This window comes from Nelumbo lutea, chromosome 4, assembly GCF_056320005.1.
Source record: "Nelumbo lutea isolate HS-2025 chromosome 4, American lotus-T2T, whole genome shotgun sequence".
Classification (NCBI taxonomy): domain Eukaryota; kingdom Viridiplantae; phylum Streptophyta; class Magnoliopsida; order Proteales; family Nelumbonaceae; genus Nelumbo; species Nelumbo lutea.
This window is the reverse complement of record NC_142687.1, coordinates 79749324-79770339: the sequence shown is the minus strand read 5'-3', so window position 1 is coordinate 79770339 and position 21016 is coordinate 79749324. Positions and strand designations below refer to the sequence as shown.

Genomic DNA, 21016 nt, shown 5'->3' with positions numbered 1-21016 from the left:
CTCTGTTGCCTTTTCCTGGGACCCTGTCTCTGTTCAAACATCTGATTGACTGGGGAATGAGGCTAGGCTAGTTCTTTGGAAGCTGGCATCCGATTCCAATGTTCAGATTACATTACTCCAGTCTCCAGCGATGATGCGGTAGGTATCAGTGCCGAAAGATTTAACTCATTTAAGAGCCATCAAGAGTCAGATTTCAATTCCAACCAAATCGCGTTCTGTGCACTCATGGGTGCACTGGACGAGTGCACCCTCGAATGAGAGGCGAATATTTCATCTCATCCGTCTTAACTGTGAATTAACAAAAACTTTCTCATTATCAGTCGTTCGGTTGGTTGAACTGGCCATTTTTTAATCTCCTCCACCGAACTCAAGCATTCATCGGCGATTCACTGTACACCGGTGTCATGAATGCATACTCGGTCCATTCTTCTGAAAGACTCCGTCAGGTTTTCGCTGGGAGTTGTTCCAATTCGGCACATTCTCTGTATTTACTGGAAATAACGCAGAAGGAGAAGTTGGAGAGAGAGGTAAAGGTCAGGAAGAGCCTAAGCAATCAGATTGAGGAGACGTTGCCTAAGTGGAGAGATAAGTTTCTTTGGTACAACGAATTGAAGATAATCGATCCGAAATGATTTCATCCCTCCAAAATCAATAATGCTAACGCTATCTTCAAATCGATCAATAACACATTAACATGGCTTTTTATATTTTGAGGGAGGGAGCTGAATTGCACTGGAATACGACAAAATCACATCGTGGCGATACAGATTGTAGCAACAGCCATTGTCGTGCCTTCCTGTCCCACCATTGCTCCTTTCTTCTCCACCAATGCCCCTACCATGATCTTCTCGTACCCGCCACCGCCACCACCGCCAGCCACCACATATGCCACCAGCGCCGCCTGAACTGCCCCAGGCTTGGATTATAAGCCGCCAATTCCAATAAGAACCTTTGTAGACCTTTCCCTCGGTGTCCATTAGAGCCACCCTAGATGGGCATCCACTGTACGGCGCGTGGGATTTGTTCGCCGCTTCAAGTGCTGCATACTTCAGTTTCTTCCTATAATCCAATACAACTCTACCGTTGCTACAACATCGATTGGCCTTGCTGTTAATCTTAACTACACCGTCATCATGGTCGTTGTTGCTGGAGGTCATGCCGTTGTGATGGGGCTCCATGGCACATCCTTGTCCAGTAGATCGTTGGGACCAAATCTTTGGGACAGGAAATGGGACTGAATCTCTGGGGTAACGTCTCCTATCGGACGGGATAATGGAGGGGAGGGAGAGCGGGGGGACGGTGGATTTTTTTTTCCGCTGCCGGTGGTTTATGCATTCATGACGCCGGTGTGTAGTGAGTTGCCGATGGATGCTTAGATTCGAGTGACCGGTAACAAAGAAAGTTTCCCTTAATTCACAATTAACACCGATGAGATGACAGATTCAGTCCCCGATAAGCAATATCGGGCGAATTGATGCTCCTTTTGGTGTTTTTTTTTTTTCAAGAGGAGTCGATTTAGGTATTGGCCACACCCTGAACTGGTCAGACCACCGATACACCCATTGTAGGGGCATATCCGTGGGGTGCCGGTCAAAATGAGTCGATAGGTGTCGATACTTTGAATCTTAAACTCAACTAATTCCTATGTATATCTCATCAGTTGAACTTCATTCACAGAGAGGCATGGGTCTTTTCAATACTGGGGTCCTCACACTTAAAAAGATTGTAGCATTTATGTCATCGAGTTGCACACGTGGACCTTCATATTAAATTGTAAATGGTTTGAAGTCGTCCCACAATAGCAAGGTCGCAACCCTGCAACTCAGTTTTGCAAGCAACACTTGCCTCCATGGTTTTCAAAACCGGATCGGATTGGATGGTTGGACTAGAAAATCAGGAATCACAAAGGTGATCAGTTTCGGTTTTCCCAAAAAATGGAAATTTGCCCAAAACCATTGATTTTGGTCAACAAGCTGCTGACCCGGGAGGTTAACCGTTCGAATGATTTTGATCATTTTTTTTGTTAGAATGGACTATTCGTCCGATTCGAATGGTCCAACCATTCGACCCGATAACCGGACCCTTGACAGGTTCGGTCTCCGAGTCGTTTTTAAAAACCATGCCTGTCTCATCATTCGACTCCTTCACTTAGACTCGATTCCTCAATCGCTTAAGAATTTTTTTGCAGACCCTAATAAAACTTTTGTGGGTGTTGGCATCACTCAAGATGTTGCCAGGCTTAAAAAGAGATTACGGGCTTGAATGTATGAATGCCCTTGAATTGGGCCCCTTAGCTGCAAGCCGTCTCAATAAGCCTGAACTTATGCAAGCGGGTATGGCTCAATTAGTTAGTCCGTGTGGTTGCTGGTAGTAATATGGAAAAACCTTTGGTTTTTTTTTTATTTTTTTATTTTGAGAGGGAGGAAAGTTGGTCAATAGGATTTTGGTCCCATTGACCAAGAATATCATGTTCTTTTTTCAGATTAATGTGGGGATCAGGGAAAGTTTATTTTCCTTAGTATACTCATCTCCTAATTCAACACTTAAATCAGACAAAAATGCCCCATTTAATAATGGATTTTTATAGTTAAAATGGTTATTTTCTTTTTTACTTGGGAAATAAAAAAACATGGATAAATACAGTTACCTGGGTAAGTATTTCCCAACCCAGATAACAACATTTACCTGGGTAAATAACTTATCGAAAAGGCGAAAGAAACTTTAAGTGAAGTTCACTCCAATTGTGATTCTTAGGATACATCCCTGGTCATCTGTTGAAGTATGCTGCTGTTGATGCGACGGACACTGCTGCTGATGCAATGAAGGTGGGAAACTTTAGATATATTGGGTAGTGGCTGTTTTGATTTTCGAGTTAATTAGTTTTGTATACTCATGGATGCCTTTCTTATAATTATTATTCTCGTGTTTGTTTTAGGTTTTTAGTTTTATGGACTGTAGATGGTTTAATGCTGAATGGGAATTGAGAATTTCATTACATGTCATTAATGGATGTTGCTACTTCCTATGTCATTAATCAACGCTAATGCTGCAACCCTTTCTTCTTTTGTCAACTTTTGTGAACTGAAATCGAAAATTGTAGATAGTATCCGCTTATATATGGCCCTTTGCCAACCCAACTGTGGTTCTTGAATTGCAGAAAGATATATCGACATTTCATACATTTTTCAATGGCTAAATACGAATTTCCTATCCATCTTTTCTTCACCATAGAACTAGTTTCTGGAGTCGGATCTCAAATGTTAAGTATATCCAATTTTTTGTTTACCAACCTTATTCATGCTGGATCCCTAGTCATTGTTTTTTTTTTCTTTTTTTCTTTTTTTCTTTTGAGTTATACTAACGTGTGGGAGCACTGTTAATTCTGTAGGGTATATAATTTTTTTTATAATATAGCCCATAACCCTCAACCCGGTTATCTTTCTTAGATTTAAAAGTTAGAATAGGATGTGAATGGGGCCATGCCCCACCAATAACATTCTTTCCATATAGGGTATATATATTTTTTATAATATAGCACATAACCCCCCCAACCCAGTTATCTTTCTTAGATTTAAAAGTTAGAATATGATGTGAATGGGCCATGATACATTTGTATCCCCACCAATAACACTCTTTCCATATAGGGTAATATATATTTTTATAATATATCCCATAACACGCCAACCCAGTTATCTTTCTTAGATTTAAAAGTTAGAATAGGATGTGAATGGGGCCATGATACATCTATATCCCCACCATTAACATTCTTTCCAGAAGTATAATATATGTACAAATATTATTAGAGCTTGAATTCGAATCGAAGCTCGAGTTGGTCCAAGCCGAGTTGAGCTTTTCACGAGCCAAGCTCGAATAGCTCATGAAATGCTCGATTCATATCCACCACTAATTGTGCTCTAGCCATCAAGAAGAATTATTCAAGATAAAGGAAGACATGAAAAACATATGAGCATCCCAACTAGAAGAGATAATTGAGTTCAATGCTTTATGCCCTCACCCCAATTTTGACCTTCCTTAGAAGATTAAAATCCTAAAATTTCACAAGTATGATGGATCTAGTTGTCCTAGAGCTCACATCCTTATTTATTGCATAGATATGTTTCAACTTGGATAATGGTAGATTGTTAGCCTAACAATTTTTCAGGAGCCTAAAAGGAAAAACTTTGGATTGGTATACATGGCTCAACTTAGACTCCCAGAAAAAATAGAACAAATTAGTAGAACAATTTATCACGAATTTTGATTTCCAACCATTACCAACATGGGGTGATTTAGAGCACCTTACTCAAGGATCATATGAAAACTTCTCCATGTACTTGAAATGATAGAAAATTATGTCTATCAAAGTGAAGGAACCCTTTCTAGAGGGTGATGCAATTAAAATTTTCATGAAGTCACTTAGAGAACCCTTCTATTCATTAATGATAGGACGAGCTTTTCAAGACTTTCATCAATTGCAAGAGGCTAATGCACATATCTTTTTTTTTCTTTAGAAAAGAAAGAAGTTCAAATAAGCACGAGAAAATCCGCATAGCATCCAAAAATCCACTTAAAGAACCTACTGTAGTTGTTACCATATATCAACATTCCTCTTCAATACAAAAGCATCAAACTTTAATTAATCATTTCAAAACAAGAGTCAAGAGATGATTCACTCCCCTTCCTCCGCAGTCTCAATTATTTATTCAACTAATTGAGAACAGACATCTAACACTTTTGTCACCAAAACCAATTCTTCGTCCTATACTGAAGAACTTCAAGTTAAACGAACATTGCGCTTATCACTAAGGACCGGGGCACTCGACGAACAATTGCACAGTTCTCAAAGGCAACATTCAAGATCTCATCAACGCCGGACGATATCCCTTAAAGCATCACTAAAATATATAACCAAATTTGTAGCCTTTTCGAGAGCTACAACCGGTCTGATTCCTTATAAGGAAATAAACATAAAATCTTAGGACTCTCAAATAAATACTTTTTAGCATCCTCTCCTAAAAACCTAGGCTTTCTACCCAGAAACCCTCTAGGTACGAACCCTTATAGTCTAGGCATTCCATGCATGGCTGCATTTTACCTAAAGTCTAATGCTCCCAATAGGAAAGATGACAACACCTACTAAAGACCGAAGAACTTCAAAAAGCAATGAGCATGTTGACCTTCAAAGTTGATTGGCCAATGTCTCATACAGGAGAAATGCCACTAGTTTTTACACCATCATTTATCTCAAATCCTACACCATTTAAGAAAGAAGTGAAGAAATTCAGCCCGTGATCTTGCCAACATTTCCAACTTTTACCCATCTTGGTCGAGAAATGATACATTCATTTATTGTCTTGAAAACTTCCTACGGGTCCAAGGAATTTCAACCAGAAGGCTTATTGTGCCTATAAGAACCATGAGATGAGACTAATGAATGCTAACAATTGAAATATGCTATCCAACACCTCATTAATGATAGCCAATACAACCCTGAGCTCGAGCTTGTGGGCATGCTACCGCCTAAAACACATTTGCATTGAACTTTGTTCTTTTTTATGCCTTAAATCTCAGTGTACTCAGTTTTTTACTTAATGAAAGTTTGTTTTGTGTTTTTTGTCAACCTATGTTTGTATCCTAATGTTTACTCCCGACAAAACAATATATTTGATTGGGTCCAATTTATCCTTCTAGTATATCTAGATTGATGATCGAAAACTTGTAACAAGTCCCACCAATATGTTCTTGAGAAAAGTTGGTTGTTGAGTGGAAATTCAAAGAATGGGACAACACTAGGTGATAGACATTTAAGGCATAAGGGCAATTGAGTTGACTTGTAGTAGCAACTACTCCTGAGTTAGCATAAATCAAAGGCATCAAACCGCTATCAATTGTTGATTGATTAAAGAAAGGATTGGAGGCCATTTTCAATTGATCATTTCTCTTGGTCCCTCATCAATCATTCAGGTAATAGTCTGTTTGTCTAAAAGCAAAAAAAAAAAAAAAAAAAAAAAAAAAAAAAAACAAACAAACGAGGCAGTTAAACTAGTAAGGCTAAATATCAATTTTTTGATTTCATTTTGCCCCCATCTCATTCTTCACCCCAACGTAAAGTCCTTTTGATCAAGAAAGATGTATGGATCATGGCATTGAAAGACATGAAAAATATTTCTCATCCAAAGGGAATGAAAAGAAAAGAAAAGCCAAACAATATATCATTCTTTCATTGGAATAAATAACATCAAGATTACATATTTCATTGTTTTAGAAACATCAATATACCCCAAGAAAAGCCTACTGGATGCCCAACATACCATGCATCAAACAGTAACCTACTTGCAAAACGACTCATCTAAATTTTGAATCCTAGTTTCAAACAAAGACACTATTCTAGGTTTATTGACTCGAACAAGACCAACAACTTGCCTTTGCAGCTTGGGGTGACATCAACCAATATTTTCATTGTAGTTGTTTGCATCAGCCACATAATTTGGACACATTTCTTCCATATCAACAATATTTTTCCCTTTGTTTCTTTTATCAATAATTTGGGCTTTTGGGGAAGAGAATACTAAGGAATCACTTTTATCCTATTCATCATTTTGAATTTCCCACTACTGATCAAGTAATGCTACAATTGCTTCGCATCTTCCACAAATTTCTCATCATCTTCCTCAATATCATCAATCTCACCATCACCATCATTTCCTTCAATTATTTTCTCATTCTCTGACTTGTCCTCAATGTCCATTACATCAAATACATTTGAATGTTCAAAATCATCAGTGATAGTGATTTGGTTTTTTGCCACTCATTTGAGCTTGACAAGGGAGGTATGGCCTGGCCGTAACATTTTAATTCTGGCTAAAGCTTTGCCTTTATCCACAAGGTCTTTTTCCCTATCTTTGAACCAGGTGAACTTATGTCCCTTTCCCTCGTTCCTCAACTCTAGATTTCTACCAAATTTTGGTCTCTTTGTGGTATACTTTTTTCTCTTCTTTATTTCATTCCAGCCCTCACCAATGATGGTGGGGCAATTATAGGACTTGTGGCCTAGGAACCCACATCCTATGCAAAGGTCATTAATATTCTCATACATGATGTTGATAGTGTGTTCTATCCCTCCTATAGTTATTGGGATTTCCAGAATTAATGGTCGTTTCAAATTTACAATGATACATGCTCTAGGAAATAGAGTTCTATATCTCTTTTAAGTGTTCTCATCCATTTTGAGAACTAGTCCCACTTGTCTGAGAACATTGCCCAATTTTTTCAAAGTCCAACATTCCATAGGGAGGCCTAGGAGCCTAAACCATATATTGGCTTCATCAATGGTGGCAATCAAGAGGTTGAAACCTTTGGAATTGAGTGAGTTCTTGTCTGCTCCTCACAATGCATGCCTCACATCGACCTCATAGCACGTTTCAGCCATGCAATGGGAACATCTTCCCATGAATAAAAATTTACAATTACAAATGTTCTAGATGCATAACTGAAACATACAAGGGGAGGTTTTATGAGGTGCAACCTGTGAGAAGCAAATCCTAACTCGAGTTGAGTAGTGGCTTGGACAATGGACATTTGGAAAGCCCAAGTTGACTTTCTGAATTTTTACTAAATACAACTTTAGTGTTCCTGGGTGGGGCCTAGAAACGCATCCCAAAAGCCCTCTCAAGTGGCCACTTAATCAGGATAAATTCACCAACCTGAAAATTGCCCTGGTTATTAATCAGGACCAATGCTTTAAAAACTGACTCGAAACCGGAACCGCTTTGGCCATTGGCTTTTGGGTCAATGGTTTGATCATCTGGTTGGATTGGACAACCTATCCTAAATTAAAAAATAATTAAAATAGAAAGGCCAAAAATTGTGATCTAGGACTCTGGGTCGGGTAGGTTGATGGTTTGATTGCTCAAACCAATGATCGCTAATCAAGTCAATGGTTTTGGCCAAAAAATGGATTAGGAGTGAAACAGAACCAGTTGCTTAGATGGTTCTCTAGCTGAATGGTCCAAATGTCTGAGTCAACCACGGTTCAAAAACACTGATGATGATAATCAGGTTTGACTTGATTAAAATCAATTATACATAAATAAATAATTAAAATCAATTAATTATTTATGTTTATAAAAAATTGATAATATAGCCTTAATAAATAAAAATGACGATAAAATAGTAAATTGTATTTGTTAATTAATCAAAAATTTTAACCAAGTTATCTTATATATTATTTATTTAAGTTTGCCCTTTTAATTAACACAATAATCGATTTTTTTTAATAATTTAACCGACACAATAATCGATTCTTGTCTTAAAACAGAAAGAACAGGTGCCGATCAGGACAAAATCACGTAACCAACCGATATAATCGGCTCGGTCGGGTAAGACCGACCCGGCACAAGCTTCTATTCTGTTTCTGTCTGAGGACCCAAATATGTACTTTTGTGTTTTGTCGATGTGTTCAAATTACTTACTTTCTAAAATATCTTATTTTGCCACCTGTGATATATGAATGCATCTCATCGATCATGGACTCAACGACAAAAGTATGATTGTAATTGTGGGTCCCACACATAGAAAGGACACACGTAGTGAGCAAACACTTGCACACGTGTAGTGGCACTAGTAACGTTACGTCACCACCAACCACCAGACAAATTTGTATAGACCACGGCGGTGGGACCTACGAGAGGAAACCCTCCATCGACGAGCTATCGAAGGTTCTCCTTAAACCTCGAATGGATATTCCATTTTTTTTTTGGTAGAAAAATGGAAATGGATAATTCTATTTTTAAGCCTTGTACTCTCTGTGTCTGTACGTTCTTTTATTTTTCCTTCTTTCGCTTTTTGATGTTTTTTTTCCTCGTCTTTCTATTTCTATGTGCTGAAGTAGGAAGAGGTATAGCTGTAAAATTTCCCAAAACCTCATTTCATCCTTATCTCCTCGCTCTCATTATAGATGGGGGGGCCCTGGCGATCTAGGGCTTCTTCGTTTTGCTTATGGTACGTGCATCGTATGCTTTCTTCCTACTGGTTTTGTTTTGGGTGATTTTCTGAGTTCTAGTTTTTTTTTGGTTATCTATCAACAAAAAAATAAAAATAAAAAAACTAGGATTGAGGTTTGATCAACAGTTGCTGTATTTCTGTTTTTTTTTTTTCTTTATATCTCTTTTCCTTTTTCTATCCGCGTGGTGTTAGCTTGGCGATTGTCTAAAATAGCTACATTTTGGTTTGCCGGGGTTTGGGAGGGTTTGATTTTAGCCCAGCTTCTTTGTCCTGTGGGGATTCTTTTGAAACTACACTTTAAGCTGGAGCATGTTTTCTAGGGTTTCCAGGCCTATCTGTTCCTCTAAATGCAGGATTTTCTTCCAAGGGTTTGATTAGTTTATGAACGAGATTCCTTGAGTCAAATGTCCTATAAAAGCGACATTCTTAAAAAAAAGGACTTGGAAATCGTTTTATGTGTTTGCTGAAGAATAATGAGCCTTTTGCATTGATCGCAGGGTTGCTTGATTTCATGATTTAGAGAGTGGGAGAACAGCGCGCAAGTAGAATAGATAGGGTATGTTTGATGGATGATATGGCTTTGAGAGACAGAGATCATGCAAGTGATCTTGAAAGTGGTGGTATTACTAGCGAAGAAGGAAGTAAAGAACCTATTTCAGGCATTGGACAAGTAAAGAGGTTGTTGAACAGGGTTTGGAGTGGTTCAGTCAGAGGTGAAGATGGCATGAATGCATGCCTTACTTCGAACTCTGGTGAGTTTTCCACCGAGAATCAGGGGTTTGTGACAGACAAGAATTCTGGAGGGGAAGAATCGGTCGGCCTCCCGGAAAAGAAAGTGGCCAAGGAGAAACGTAAGAAACCAAGGTCTAAAAAACCTCCAAAGCCTCCTCGACCACCCAGAGGTCCATCTTTGGATGCGGCTGATTTGAAACTGATTAAAGAGTTATCGGAGATTGCTATGTTGAAGAGGGCGAGAATTGAACGGATGAAGGCTTTGAAGAAGATGAAAGCAGCTAAGGCTTCATCATCGAATAGCACTTTGTCTGCTATGCTCATCACTGTTCTCTTCTGCATTGTAATTATTTTGCAAGGTAATCCCCTCTTTTAGAATTTCAATTTAACTTATGTACTTCTTCTTCGTCTTATTTTTTGCTTGGGGTAATTTGAGTTCAGTCCCCCTCGGAATTCCTAATGCGTTCGTACAGTGCGGGTCAGTGTTAAAGGGGAGGGGGGGGTGCGTAAATACATTTGAGAAACCAATAAAACAAATCTGAGGGGACTGAACTCTAAAAAAGCTTTACTTTTCTTAATTTCATTTAGTTAGGATTTGACTCTTGACTTGTGATTGCACTGTGGCATTGCTCATAATTGATCTTTACTGTATTTTTCCTACTTTTTGGTTAATCCAAATTTAATATTTAAAGACTTATATACCTGTTGTTTAGCGTTACAGAAAAAAAAAAAAATTGTCCATCTTCTACTATGATTGTGCTGCTGTTACTACTTTTCAACTGTGAATATGATCTGATGTTGCACTTAGTACATGCAATATTGGAGCTATCATACATTTATCAAAAAAAAAAAAGGAAAAAAGAAAACATTGGGGCTATCATATGATTATCCTCGTCTTTGCTGGATATTGTGGTCTGGATCCTGCATGTACTGTTCAAAGCTTGTGGTGTTATTGTTCTGATCACATCCGTTATTCTTACAGATAATATGGATATTATAATTTTCCGTTATGGCCTACTTGATCTACTATGCTTAAGAAACATTAACATGTAACAGTTTTATATTGTATTTTCTTACTATTGACTATTAATAGATGAATTATTTATTAATCAATAAATTATATTTGTATCTAACAATCTTTGTAATTCATCAAAAAAACAATCTTTGTAGTAGCTCTGATTCAATCCTCCATAACCTTCACAAGAGGCCTGCTTATGTATTGCGTGCTCTATTGCAAATTGGTAAGAGTTGTTAGTACATTGTAGTTGTTTTTTTTTTTTTTTTTATCAGTAAAAGTGCTTTTATTAATAAAGAGATATGAAAATTAGTACAGAGATTGAGTAGCCTCGGCTACCCCATTTTCCTTTAAGATTCCATCTAAGATTTGCTTTACATCCTTACAACTGAGCCCAGAAACAGTGTTCCCTATTAGCCCCTTGTTTCGCTAGCTGGTCCACAAATCCATTTGCTTCTCTTGGAGTCCACTGGTATGATAATATCTGCATATCCTTTGTAATATGATTAAGTTTCTTGATCTCGTTTCTGAATACCCAAGGAGTTTTTCCATCTTGCTTTAGCCAACTTATAACTACTTTGGAGTCGCCTTCTACAACCAACTTCCTGATCCCTATTTCCATGGCTTGTTGTATTCCGAAGACCACTGCCTTTAGTTCAGCTGTAATGGGGTCTCCCCAACCAATAGGGCTCGAGTACAGCCCCACTACTGTTCCCCTGTCATCTCTTATGGCCCCATCAATTCCAGCCACCTCTGGGTTGCCAAAGCTGCTCCCATCAAAGTTTAATTTAAGGAGTCCAGATTCATGAGGATCCCAACTTCTTACTTCCTTCTCTTTTGCAGATGACAAGGATGCTACAGTCTTCCAGTTCCTGATTATATCATCCATAGTAAAGTCTGAAAATAAGTCCATGGATTTCACCCATGAAATTACTTTAATCATAATCCCTTCTATCAGTAGATTCTTACACCTTTTCTTCACTTCAAAGATTCTCTGATTTCTTTCCTCCCATAACATCCACAGTACTGCTGCCTGTGTGCATCTCCATAGACTTCTTCCTCTTCTTTTTGGCCATTTGAATGTGGAGGCATCAAACAGTCCCCCCAGGCACACCGGGGTATCCCACCTGCATCCAAAGAGAAAATAAAAAACAATCCCAAATGCTGCTAGCTACAGGACAGGAAACAAATGTATGATGAGTAGTTTCACCATTTGATTCACACAAACAACACCAATTAGGAGAAAGGCACCATCAGGCCTCTTCCTCTGCATCAGATCACAGGTGTTAATTGCACTGTGGTAGACCTCCCAGCAGAAAGCACCCACTTTAGGGGGAATAGGGCAACACCAGACTTCTCAGACTGGGAATTGGACCCCAGGGTGATTAGAGGTCAAAGTTTTGAAAAATGACGCACAACTGAACACTACATTGTAGTTGTTTTTTGGGTGGAATCTTTCAACTGGTTGCTGTTAAATGAAACTCATTATGTTTTTCCCTGGTTTATGACATTATGCAACTTGGGTTTGAAGTTTTCCTATCCAAACTTCTTTGCTTAGATTGCAGTTGACAGGACATTGACATGGTTTGAGCAAATTCTATTTTTTGACAAACCAGGGACAGGAAGAGAGAAGATGCACCCATTTATAGTGATAGATATGAAGAAATAGGGGTACTTTTGTCATTATAAAAATGCACTGATTGATTACTATTAGGAGTATACCCCCTTTATCAAAATTGGGATCTGCCCAAATTACAATCCATTATCATTAACTTTTAATAATGACTACATAAATTTGGGTTTCCTTTTTCCCTAGTTCAAGTGTCTAATGCTAATAGAAGTTTGTGCCCAAATTGCATTGAATGGGTCCTTTTTAGGTGGAATTTGATAACTTCTAAAATAGGTAATAAAGATGAATGCTGATAATATTTCAATTTTAAAATGTGCTATTTGAATGATTATTTTATCCCCAAGGCCTAGTTCCTTTGCCAGGAATGTGTTCACTTGGATAAATGCATTTATCCATGTTCTTTTGTCAGAAAGTTTTCTTGGGTAAGTGAGACAATTTCCCTTACCCATTTTCTTTTGCAGCAACTACTTTCTTGGTTGTTTTTTCTCTGTTACCATTTTTACCCTTGAAGCCAGTTTAATGGGGTAAAATGGGCTCTAGACATCCAATCCCACTACCACTTTTACCCTTGTGCCAACATGAACAGTTTTGGTATTTTTTAAGCCAGTTTAATGGGGTAAATGGGCTCAAATGGGTTCTAGTTATCCAATCTATGCTTAGCCCATGTCAGTGGCACAGTGAAATTCACTGGAGAATGTTTCAACAGTTGCAAATGGATATTGTTTATTAATACTAACCATAATAAATGGTTCTGCTTGTTGTATTTGGGAATGGTTCTGCTCTCTCTTTGGTTGCAGATGGATCTCTCCTGTTAGTTTGGAAAGTCTCTTTAGCCCATCCTTTGTGAGATGCACAAAAAGAAAGGGCAGAATTTTAGGGAAGTGTACGAGAGCTGTGACCATGTGGACCGTTTGGGAGGAAAGGAACTTAAGAATTTTTGAGGACAAAGAAAGAAACAAGGAAATAATCTTGGAGACTATTACTGTTTGTGTTGCTCATTGGGTGAGGACTTTGAAGCTATTCTCTGATTTTTTCAATGGAGGACTTTTTCCGAAACTGGAGGTCGATTGCCTTTTCTTCTTCTAGGAAACAAAAGGTCTTGGGGGTTTGGTCTCCCCCAAAGTGAAGGCTGGATGAAACTTAACTTTGATGGAAGTAGTTTTGTAATCTGGATCCCTCTGAAATTGGAGTAATTGGGGATGGGGGTGGGATCATTTGTGGCTTGTTTTCAGAGCTATTGAGTATTGAGCAGGGTGATTTAGTGAGAGCTGAGCTCTTGGCAGCTATTGTTTGGGTGCAAAAAGCCAAGGAAATAGGGATTACAAGATTAATAGTAGGAGATTCAAAAATAGTCATTGGCTGGCTAAAAAAAGAGAAGGGGTATTATTGCAATACAAAATGATCTCAGGCAGTTCAAGATGCTGTCAAGACATGCAAATCCAGTTCAGTGTTTTAAAAGGTGTGGGAGGCATGCACCTGGAGGCACGCCTCCAGGCGAGGTGCCCCCAAAACGCCCTGAGGCATATGCCAGAGGCGCTGATACCTCTGAGGCGTACGCTCGGGTGCAAGAGGCATACGCCTCATACATATTTTTCATGAGGTGTTCTAGGGGCATACACCACATGCGCCTCATGCACATTAAATATAAAAAGACAAAAAAAAAAAGGAAAGGAAAGGGAAGGGAAAGAAAAAGAAAGAGAATAAACAAAATACAAAAGAAAAGGGAAGAAAAGATAAGGGGAATGAAAGTGGGCCGGGGGAAACTTCATTCTTCTTAATATAAAAGTTTTTTATTAAAAATAAAGAAAAGTGAGATCCTCCTTCCTCCTCATCCCCCTCTTGTTAAGGAGGCTTACGCCTCCTTGTGTTCTTGAGGCCTCTTATGTTCTGAACTACACCTCATGCCTCTAGGTAGTGGAATGCCTCGCGTCACGCCTCTGCATTTTAAAACATTGAATTCCAGTTAAGATGGGTTAGGAGGTCTGCTAATGGTTTGGTGGATGGCTTAGCTAAACAAGGAGTGAATAGACATCATTTGTTTTGGGCTCAATGTTAGTTGGGTAGTGGGACTCTCTGCTGTATTAGGTGTTACTTCTAACAACTTGTTGTCTATTCTTCCTTTTAAGATCTAATAAATCTCTTTAAGTTGCTGATCATATATATATATATATATATATATGATCAGCAACTTAAAGAGATTTATATATATATATATATATATAGTAAGCATAAGAAATTTATATTAGCTGTCTCAATAGATTTTTGAGTTATGAGCACAATATACGTTGCACTGATTTATCTTTGACCATTATATGAGACATCTATTGTTATGTTGAATCATTGGTTGCATGGAAATGAAATTTGCAACTGTGTTTTTATTTTTGTTAACAATTTGACACCACCTAAAACAACAATAGTTCTTCTCGTATCTATTTTTGGTAAGACTTAAACCTTCCTGAAGTTTTCTCATAAATACTGAAACCTCCCCTCACTTTTGAAATTGGACTGATACATCCCTGTCTGATGATGTCATCAGACAAAGACATCTTTAATAATCTGTCCAGATCTGTTAGCATGTGATATTACATGTTGCTAACTTTTTTTTTTAACCCAAAATTTACCCTTTATGCTCAATTAACCATAACTCAAAAAACAACTGTGAAATTTCAATATGATTTGTCTATTTTCTAGAGAAGAAACTTAAATATGGTTTATGTTTCATATGCCACTAGATTGAAGTGAAGTTCAAAACTGTTGGATATTTGGTTTTTGTTATTCTTCTTTCGGTTTTCTGCTCTTAGTTTTCTTCACAGAACCAGACCAGATTCTTTGAATCTTTTCTTGTTTTTATATGAGCTTTTGGTTTAAGCTTAACAAATAGGTCCTATTTCTTTTTCTTCTTTATGCTCACTTTTTAAAACTTAGAAGTTTGCTCCAATTTTCTATTAGCGGGCTTTGCTTAGAACTGGCTTTTGAATTTGGTCTTCTATACTGAATTTTCTCATATTTAAACTAAATATAATTTCGATACTTATTCTAGAAAGGAGATGTTTTTCCTTTCTAGTTATTTTTCTATTTTGATACCATTATTTCTTTTTGTTTACTTTCTTTTTCAAGAAAGCAGTGGATTATGTTTCTTATTCCTTGTTGAGGACTTGCGTCATGATCTTGCTGTAAATTAATCCATCGATTGTATTCTCCTACAATGAGCTAAAGATAATAAGAATTTCAGGGCCATAGAGAATGGCTGATACTTTGTCTTCATTTCTATTTTTTGGGTCCAACTATATGGGGTCATGAATCCTGTTTCTCCGGTTTGTTCTGTTTTCATAGTTTGTGGAGAACGCCCTAGCATGAGCATGAAAAGATAAACTGGGATCCATGTTCATGAGAGTTTAGCAAAAGTTTTAGTGCCTGTTTGGAAGGGCTTTCACATAGCGGCTTCTGGTGTTACATGAGCTAAGAATCCTGGAAAGCCGTTAAGCCATGTTTGGTAAAAAACTGGAAAGCTAAAAATAGGCTTACATGAGCTGAAAATATAGGGATTTCGTATTAAGACATAGAACATCAACATATTCATGAGAAGAAAATTTAGAAAACCAAAGAAAATTCAGAAAATATAGGGTTTGAGTTCCTATTTTAGTCCTAGGGAAAGAAGAAAAGAATGAGTGGATTGAGCCCCTATTATCTGTGTGTTTGTGTCTTGATTGCGCAGAATTTTGCATATTGGTTCATGTTTTGAAGTCTTTGAGGGTTTAGGACAGCATAGACCAACATGTGTGTTGAATCAACTCTAACAATTAAGAAACGTGTGTGTGTCTTGATTGGGCAGAATTTTGCTTATTGGTTCATGTTTAGTTATAATGTCTATTTTGTTATTATAATCCCAAGAAATAAAGAATACAGGAGTATTTTATTGCATCATGTACAAAAAAGGTAAGCAATCAAGTGAGGTGACCCTCCATGAGGGTCCTTATCACCTAATCACCTGACAACTATTCTATTTACTATTTTACTAGTCTTACCAGCATATCAGCCATAAGGTTGGCTGTTTGCTTGTCCAATTGAAAGTTATTCTCAGCTTCTCGGTCAGCCTTTATGCCTCCTTTATTACATGTATTTATATCCATGGGACTAATGTTTTCTTTGAACAAACCCCGTTCGACCTTGGAATCTCCTTCTTCCAAAAAAATTGTCGTAGTATATGGATTTCATTGTCAAATTGATTAGGTAATTGCCTTGAAGGAAAGCTGTCTTCTTGGTGTTTCTCTGTGAAATGTTTGGCAAATGATTGTATGGAAGCATGCGCTCTTAAAGTCCAACTTTTACCTTTATACAAGTCCTGATGGATTTCAAATCCTATATTCTTTTCAACATTAATTTGTGAGAAAATTAGTAGATATTTTAATGTTCTGTCGGAGGTCTGTTGCTTTTTATCATTATATGCGGCTTAGTACATCTTTGTTTAAAGTTGCATTGATATTGCTAGTGGATGTGGAAATGATGCATTCCCAGTTTGTTTTTGTTCACTGTTCCTTTCAGTAATGGCTTTCCCATTCTAAGATGACTATTAATTACTGGGTTTTGGTCTAAGCTTCTTATTGATCTCTAATTGGCCTCTAGCATTTCATTTATTTATTCCTTTACCGTTTGTTTGCTGGTTCTATTTGGATAAAACATAAGTAGACCTATTTTTTGAGGCAACCCCATGCCACCGATTATGATTTATTTTGTTGGTGGAAAATTCATTTTGTGAACTGTGCTAAGGCTAAGTTTGGGAGTGCTTAAAAATAAGTGCTTATTTGAATAAACACTTATTTCGGGCTGGAACCACACCAATAAGCACTTATTTGAGAAGCCCAAATTTTTGGCTTATTTTTAAGTGCATATTTCCTTTCTAGCCTATCCCACCACATCATTTTTAAAATACCTATACTACCCCTGTTTAAAATAAATGCTTTTTCACCAAATGCTCATAAGTGCTTGTTAGAATAAGCACTTATTTTTCAAATAAGCACTTCCAAAATTGGCCTAAATTGAATTGGTGCTTTGTTTGAAGAGTAGCCAGAAAGTCTTGAAGGGGGATCCATTGGTTGTTTAAATACACCAACCATTTTTTTTTTCAAATGGTAGAGAAACATAATCAGCTGAACTTTGCAACCAGTCTAAAGGCTATCCAACCTGAATAATAATTCTAGGAACCTCTTTGTTTTTCTTAATTTGAAGTGTAAGGTTGGATTTCATCATTGTTTTTCTTTCAAGTGTTAAATCGGATTTCATCTTCAGAACTGAAACTTATGTTTCCCCGATCTTAAGCATATTCCAATTCAAGCACCGTCTTACAAACTTAAGGTTAGTTTGAACCACCAAAATCATCCCTTTCCTTGATATTTTATGTTTGATTCAATAGGAATGTGCTCCATAGGCCGTTCAATTTTGAATTTCAATGGATCTCCTACAACAATGGGATTGATTTCGATTCGGCATTACAAGAATCATTCAGCAAGAGGTGCCAATGAAACTCTTCCTGCACCAAATCATTCAGATAGCGTTGCCAATGGAACACTTTCTGCATCAAAGTTTTCAGTGAGTGATGCCAAGGGGATTCTTTCTGCATCAAAGCTTTCAGCAAGTGATGCCAACGGTACTCCTGCCCCAACGCTTGCAACAAGTGATGCTAACAGAACTCTTTCTGCATCTCTCATGTACGGTATAGCTTCTATTTTCCCACTGGTTAAACGTTGATGGGAGCATTTATTTCTTGCATTGCTAACATGGTGGTAATTCATTTCTATCAATTTCAGTTCAGTAGAGGTCGTCTCTGGGTCGGGTCCCCAGGAAAATGCGAGTAGAGTTGCATGATGATATGGAGAACATGTCAAAGAATGTCACTAACGCCCTGGTATATCCGAGGTGCTTGGCTGGTTTCAGTAAATAGACTTGAATCTTCATCTCCTTGTAAATTGATGTCTGTAAAAGTTCATTTTGGTGATTTGGGTTTGTAAATATATAAGAGAATCTGCTTTTTGAAGTTTAAACGCATGAAATGGTTCTTTCCTTGTACAATAACTCATGGTGGGGTAATTACTAATTCAGTGGATTTACATTTCCGTTCCATATTTCCATTTTTTAGGCTATTGTTGAATTGCAAGCTCTCTCTCTCTCTCTCTCTCACGCTATCGTTTTTGATTTCTGTCGCAGGTATTGAAAGTTTTGACTTAGAACCAGCATAATGTGAGTTTCATGTCCAGTTAGTTACCACCGATCCACATTATTCCCGAGTATTAGATTAAATGGTTATTATGATTGGATTTATGTGGATACATCAAGCGTGTTTGCAAATCTCTTTCAAATTATCGACATATTGCATTCGCAGGAAGGGGTGGATTCGAGTCAAGCCGGACCAAATATTTAGTTATTCGAATTTGATTCGCCAATAAACCATTAGGCTCGAGTTCGAGTTAGAGCTTTTGACTAGAATTAGACTTAGACTTCGAATTTGACTCAAGTTTATTGCTTGTGAGTTCGAATTCAGTTCGGTTCGAATTTGACTGTGAACCAAATATTTTATAAAAACAAAAAATATATATATAAAAAATTATGAAGTACAAAAATTGGTTATTATTATATATTTATATATAATAATATAAATATATATATGTATATATGTAAAAGCTCGATTATTTTGTGAGTCTCATGAGCCAAGCTTTATTGGGTTTGAGTTTGGTTTGATTAACAAATGAGAAATGAGTTTATATATTAGGCTCGAGTTTGATTCAAATTTTGGTTTAGATCGAATCGAATCAATTTTTTCATGAGACAAGCTCGAATAGCTTGTTAAAAACTTGATTTTCCAAAGTGCCAGACATTTTTAAGGTTAATTGTACTCAGGCCAATGTTTGAAAATAATATATATAAAAATGTACGAATCAAATACTGATACACCCTTTTGTTTTCTTGGGGTGACTTTGAACCTAAGGTTCAAAGTATCGGCCTGTATCGACCGATAGTATTGTTCTGGGACCCCTACAATGGGTGTATCGGGGGTCTTATTGGTTCAGGGGGTGGAGGAGCTCTAAACTGGCCCCCCTGAACTGGTTGTGAAAAAAAAAATAAAAAATAAAGCAACAAAAAACAGTATTGATTCGCCTGATATGCCCCTACCAGCATATCGGGCATATCGATATTTTGAACCTTGTTTGAACCTTATGAGACCTGACCAGCATTCGAGTAAGATGTTGACGTTTTGTGAGTGAAGAAATGTATTTCTATCATCGAATTTCTTTTGACTAAAGGTCGCTCGAGATAAAATTCTAGTGGTCCACCCCAAGGTTGAAAATATCAATACACCTGATATGCCGGTAGGGACATATCAGGCAAATTGATACTGCTTTTAGTTACATTTTTTTCTATTTTTTTCGCAACCAGTTCAGGGGGGCCGGTTTAGGGCTCCTCCACCCCCTGAACTGGTCAGACCCCCGATACACCCACTGTAGGGGCGTATAAAAAGGGTTCTAAAATGATATATATATTGGCCATTACGGGCCGATATGTATCGTTACTTTGAACCTTGATCCACCCTATCTGTCCCCGAACTGACAAAATAGTACTAAGAGATAAAATTCTTTTCAAATTAAGCCTTTTTTTTTTTGCAAAAATAGTGGCCAAGACTCTTTCAGCTTCACCCCAATCTGAGCACCGAGTGTGAGGTATGGGATGACTGGTTTGAGGTTGACAATGATGGTGTCGGATGACTCGGGATCTGCTCCCCCATGTTCCCACATCCATGCCTACAGATGTGGGTAGCAGATCCGAGCTCGTATCGGATACGTCATACGTCTGCAGTTTGTGGTGTTTATGAATATTGAACTATAATTGAATATGGACCAATTCTCATTCCATATCAACCAAAAAAATTAAAATAATAAATAAACCAATAAATTGATGCTTTGAAATCTTGGTTTGATAACTATCCCCACTATTCTACATTTTTACCATCTTTGAGTGCCAAATGCAACTGTTGGAGAAAAATATACTGCTCAGTAATGTGAATAGCAATTGGCAAATAGATTCGTACTATTTGATTTATTTGTGTTATGTAAAGAAATAAGGATCAAGGTTTAAAACAGCGACATGATTCAGTTTTCCATGGGGTAACAGTAATACAGTTAAAACATTTTTTTACCGGTAGCACAAGTGGAACCGCCCAATTTTCATGCCATGCCATTCCACTTATTTCAAGGTGTACGGTTATATCGGCCCTATATGGGCCAATACTTGATAATATATTCATGACCCTGGTTTAAATCTCTACTAAATTCTCTAATTAATTTGCAATTTACTTCATTTTAACTCTTTTACTTGGTAACATATTCATGACCATAGTTTTAATCTCTATTAAATTCTCTAATTAATTTTGCAATTGACTCTCACGTGACGAACTAAAATTATTATCATTAGACCATACTACATGATCAAATAAAATGGGAAGGGTTTGGGTAGTAAGTGATAAGAAGAGAATTTAGAAAATAAACATTTTGATCAAAAAGTAATTGTATAGGTATTTTGTACATTTCAAAACATTGACCCAAAAACTAATGGCCAAAACAATTCCATTTCCGAGTCGTTTTTTAAAA

At 37.4% G+C, this 21016-nt stretch overlaps 1 protein-coding gene and 1 pseudogene across 7 annotated transcripts; one reads left to right on the top strand and one right to left on the bottom strand.

Moving 5' to 3' along the window:
• Positions 1 to 608: 608 nt before the first annotated feature.
• Positions 609 to 6748, bottom strand: LOC148861242 (cytidine deaminase 1-like; annotated as a pseudogene).
• A 1938-nt stretch (positions 6749 to 8686) lies between these two features.
• On the top strand, positions 8687 to 18759 carry LOC148861241 (uncharacterized). Of its 7 annotated transcripts, none has more exons than XR_016113210.1 (5): positions 8690 to 9000; positions 9501 to 10094; positions 17791 to 18090; positions 18185 to 18282; positions 18582 to 18759. XR_016113210.1 is itself a non-coding variant. In XM_088985869.1 (5 exons), the coding sequence occupies exons 2-4, from the start codon at positions 9569 to 9571 to the stop codon at positions 18240 to 18242; spliced, it is 879 nt and encodes a 292-aa protein (XP_088841995.1). In that variant the 5' UTR covers positions 8757 to 9000; positions 9501 to 9568; the 3' UTR covers positions 18243 to 18282; positions 18582 to 18759. The 7 variants fall into 7 exon arrangements, 6 of the variants coding, with proteins under 6 accessions (XP_088841996.1, XP_088842000.1, XP_088841995.1 ...); XM_088985869.1 differs by having other exon boundaries at positions 8757 to 9000; positions 17791 to 18085; XM_088985870.1 differs by lacking the exon at positions 18582 to 18759 and having other exon boundaries at positions 8687 to 9000; positions 17791 to 18085; positions 18185 to 18497.
• Positions 18760 to 21016: the final 2257 nt, after the last annotated feature.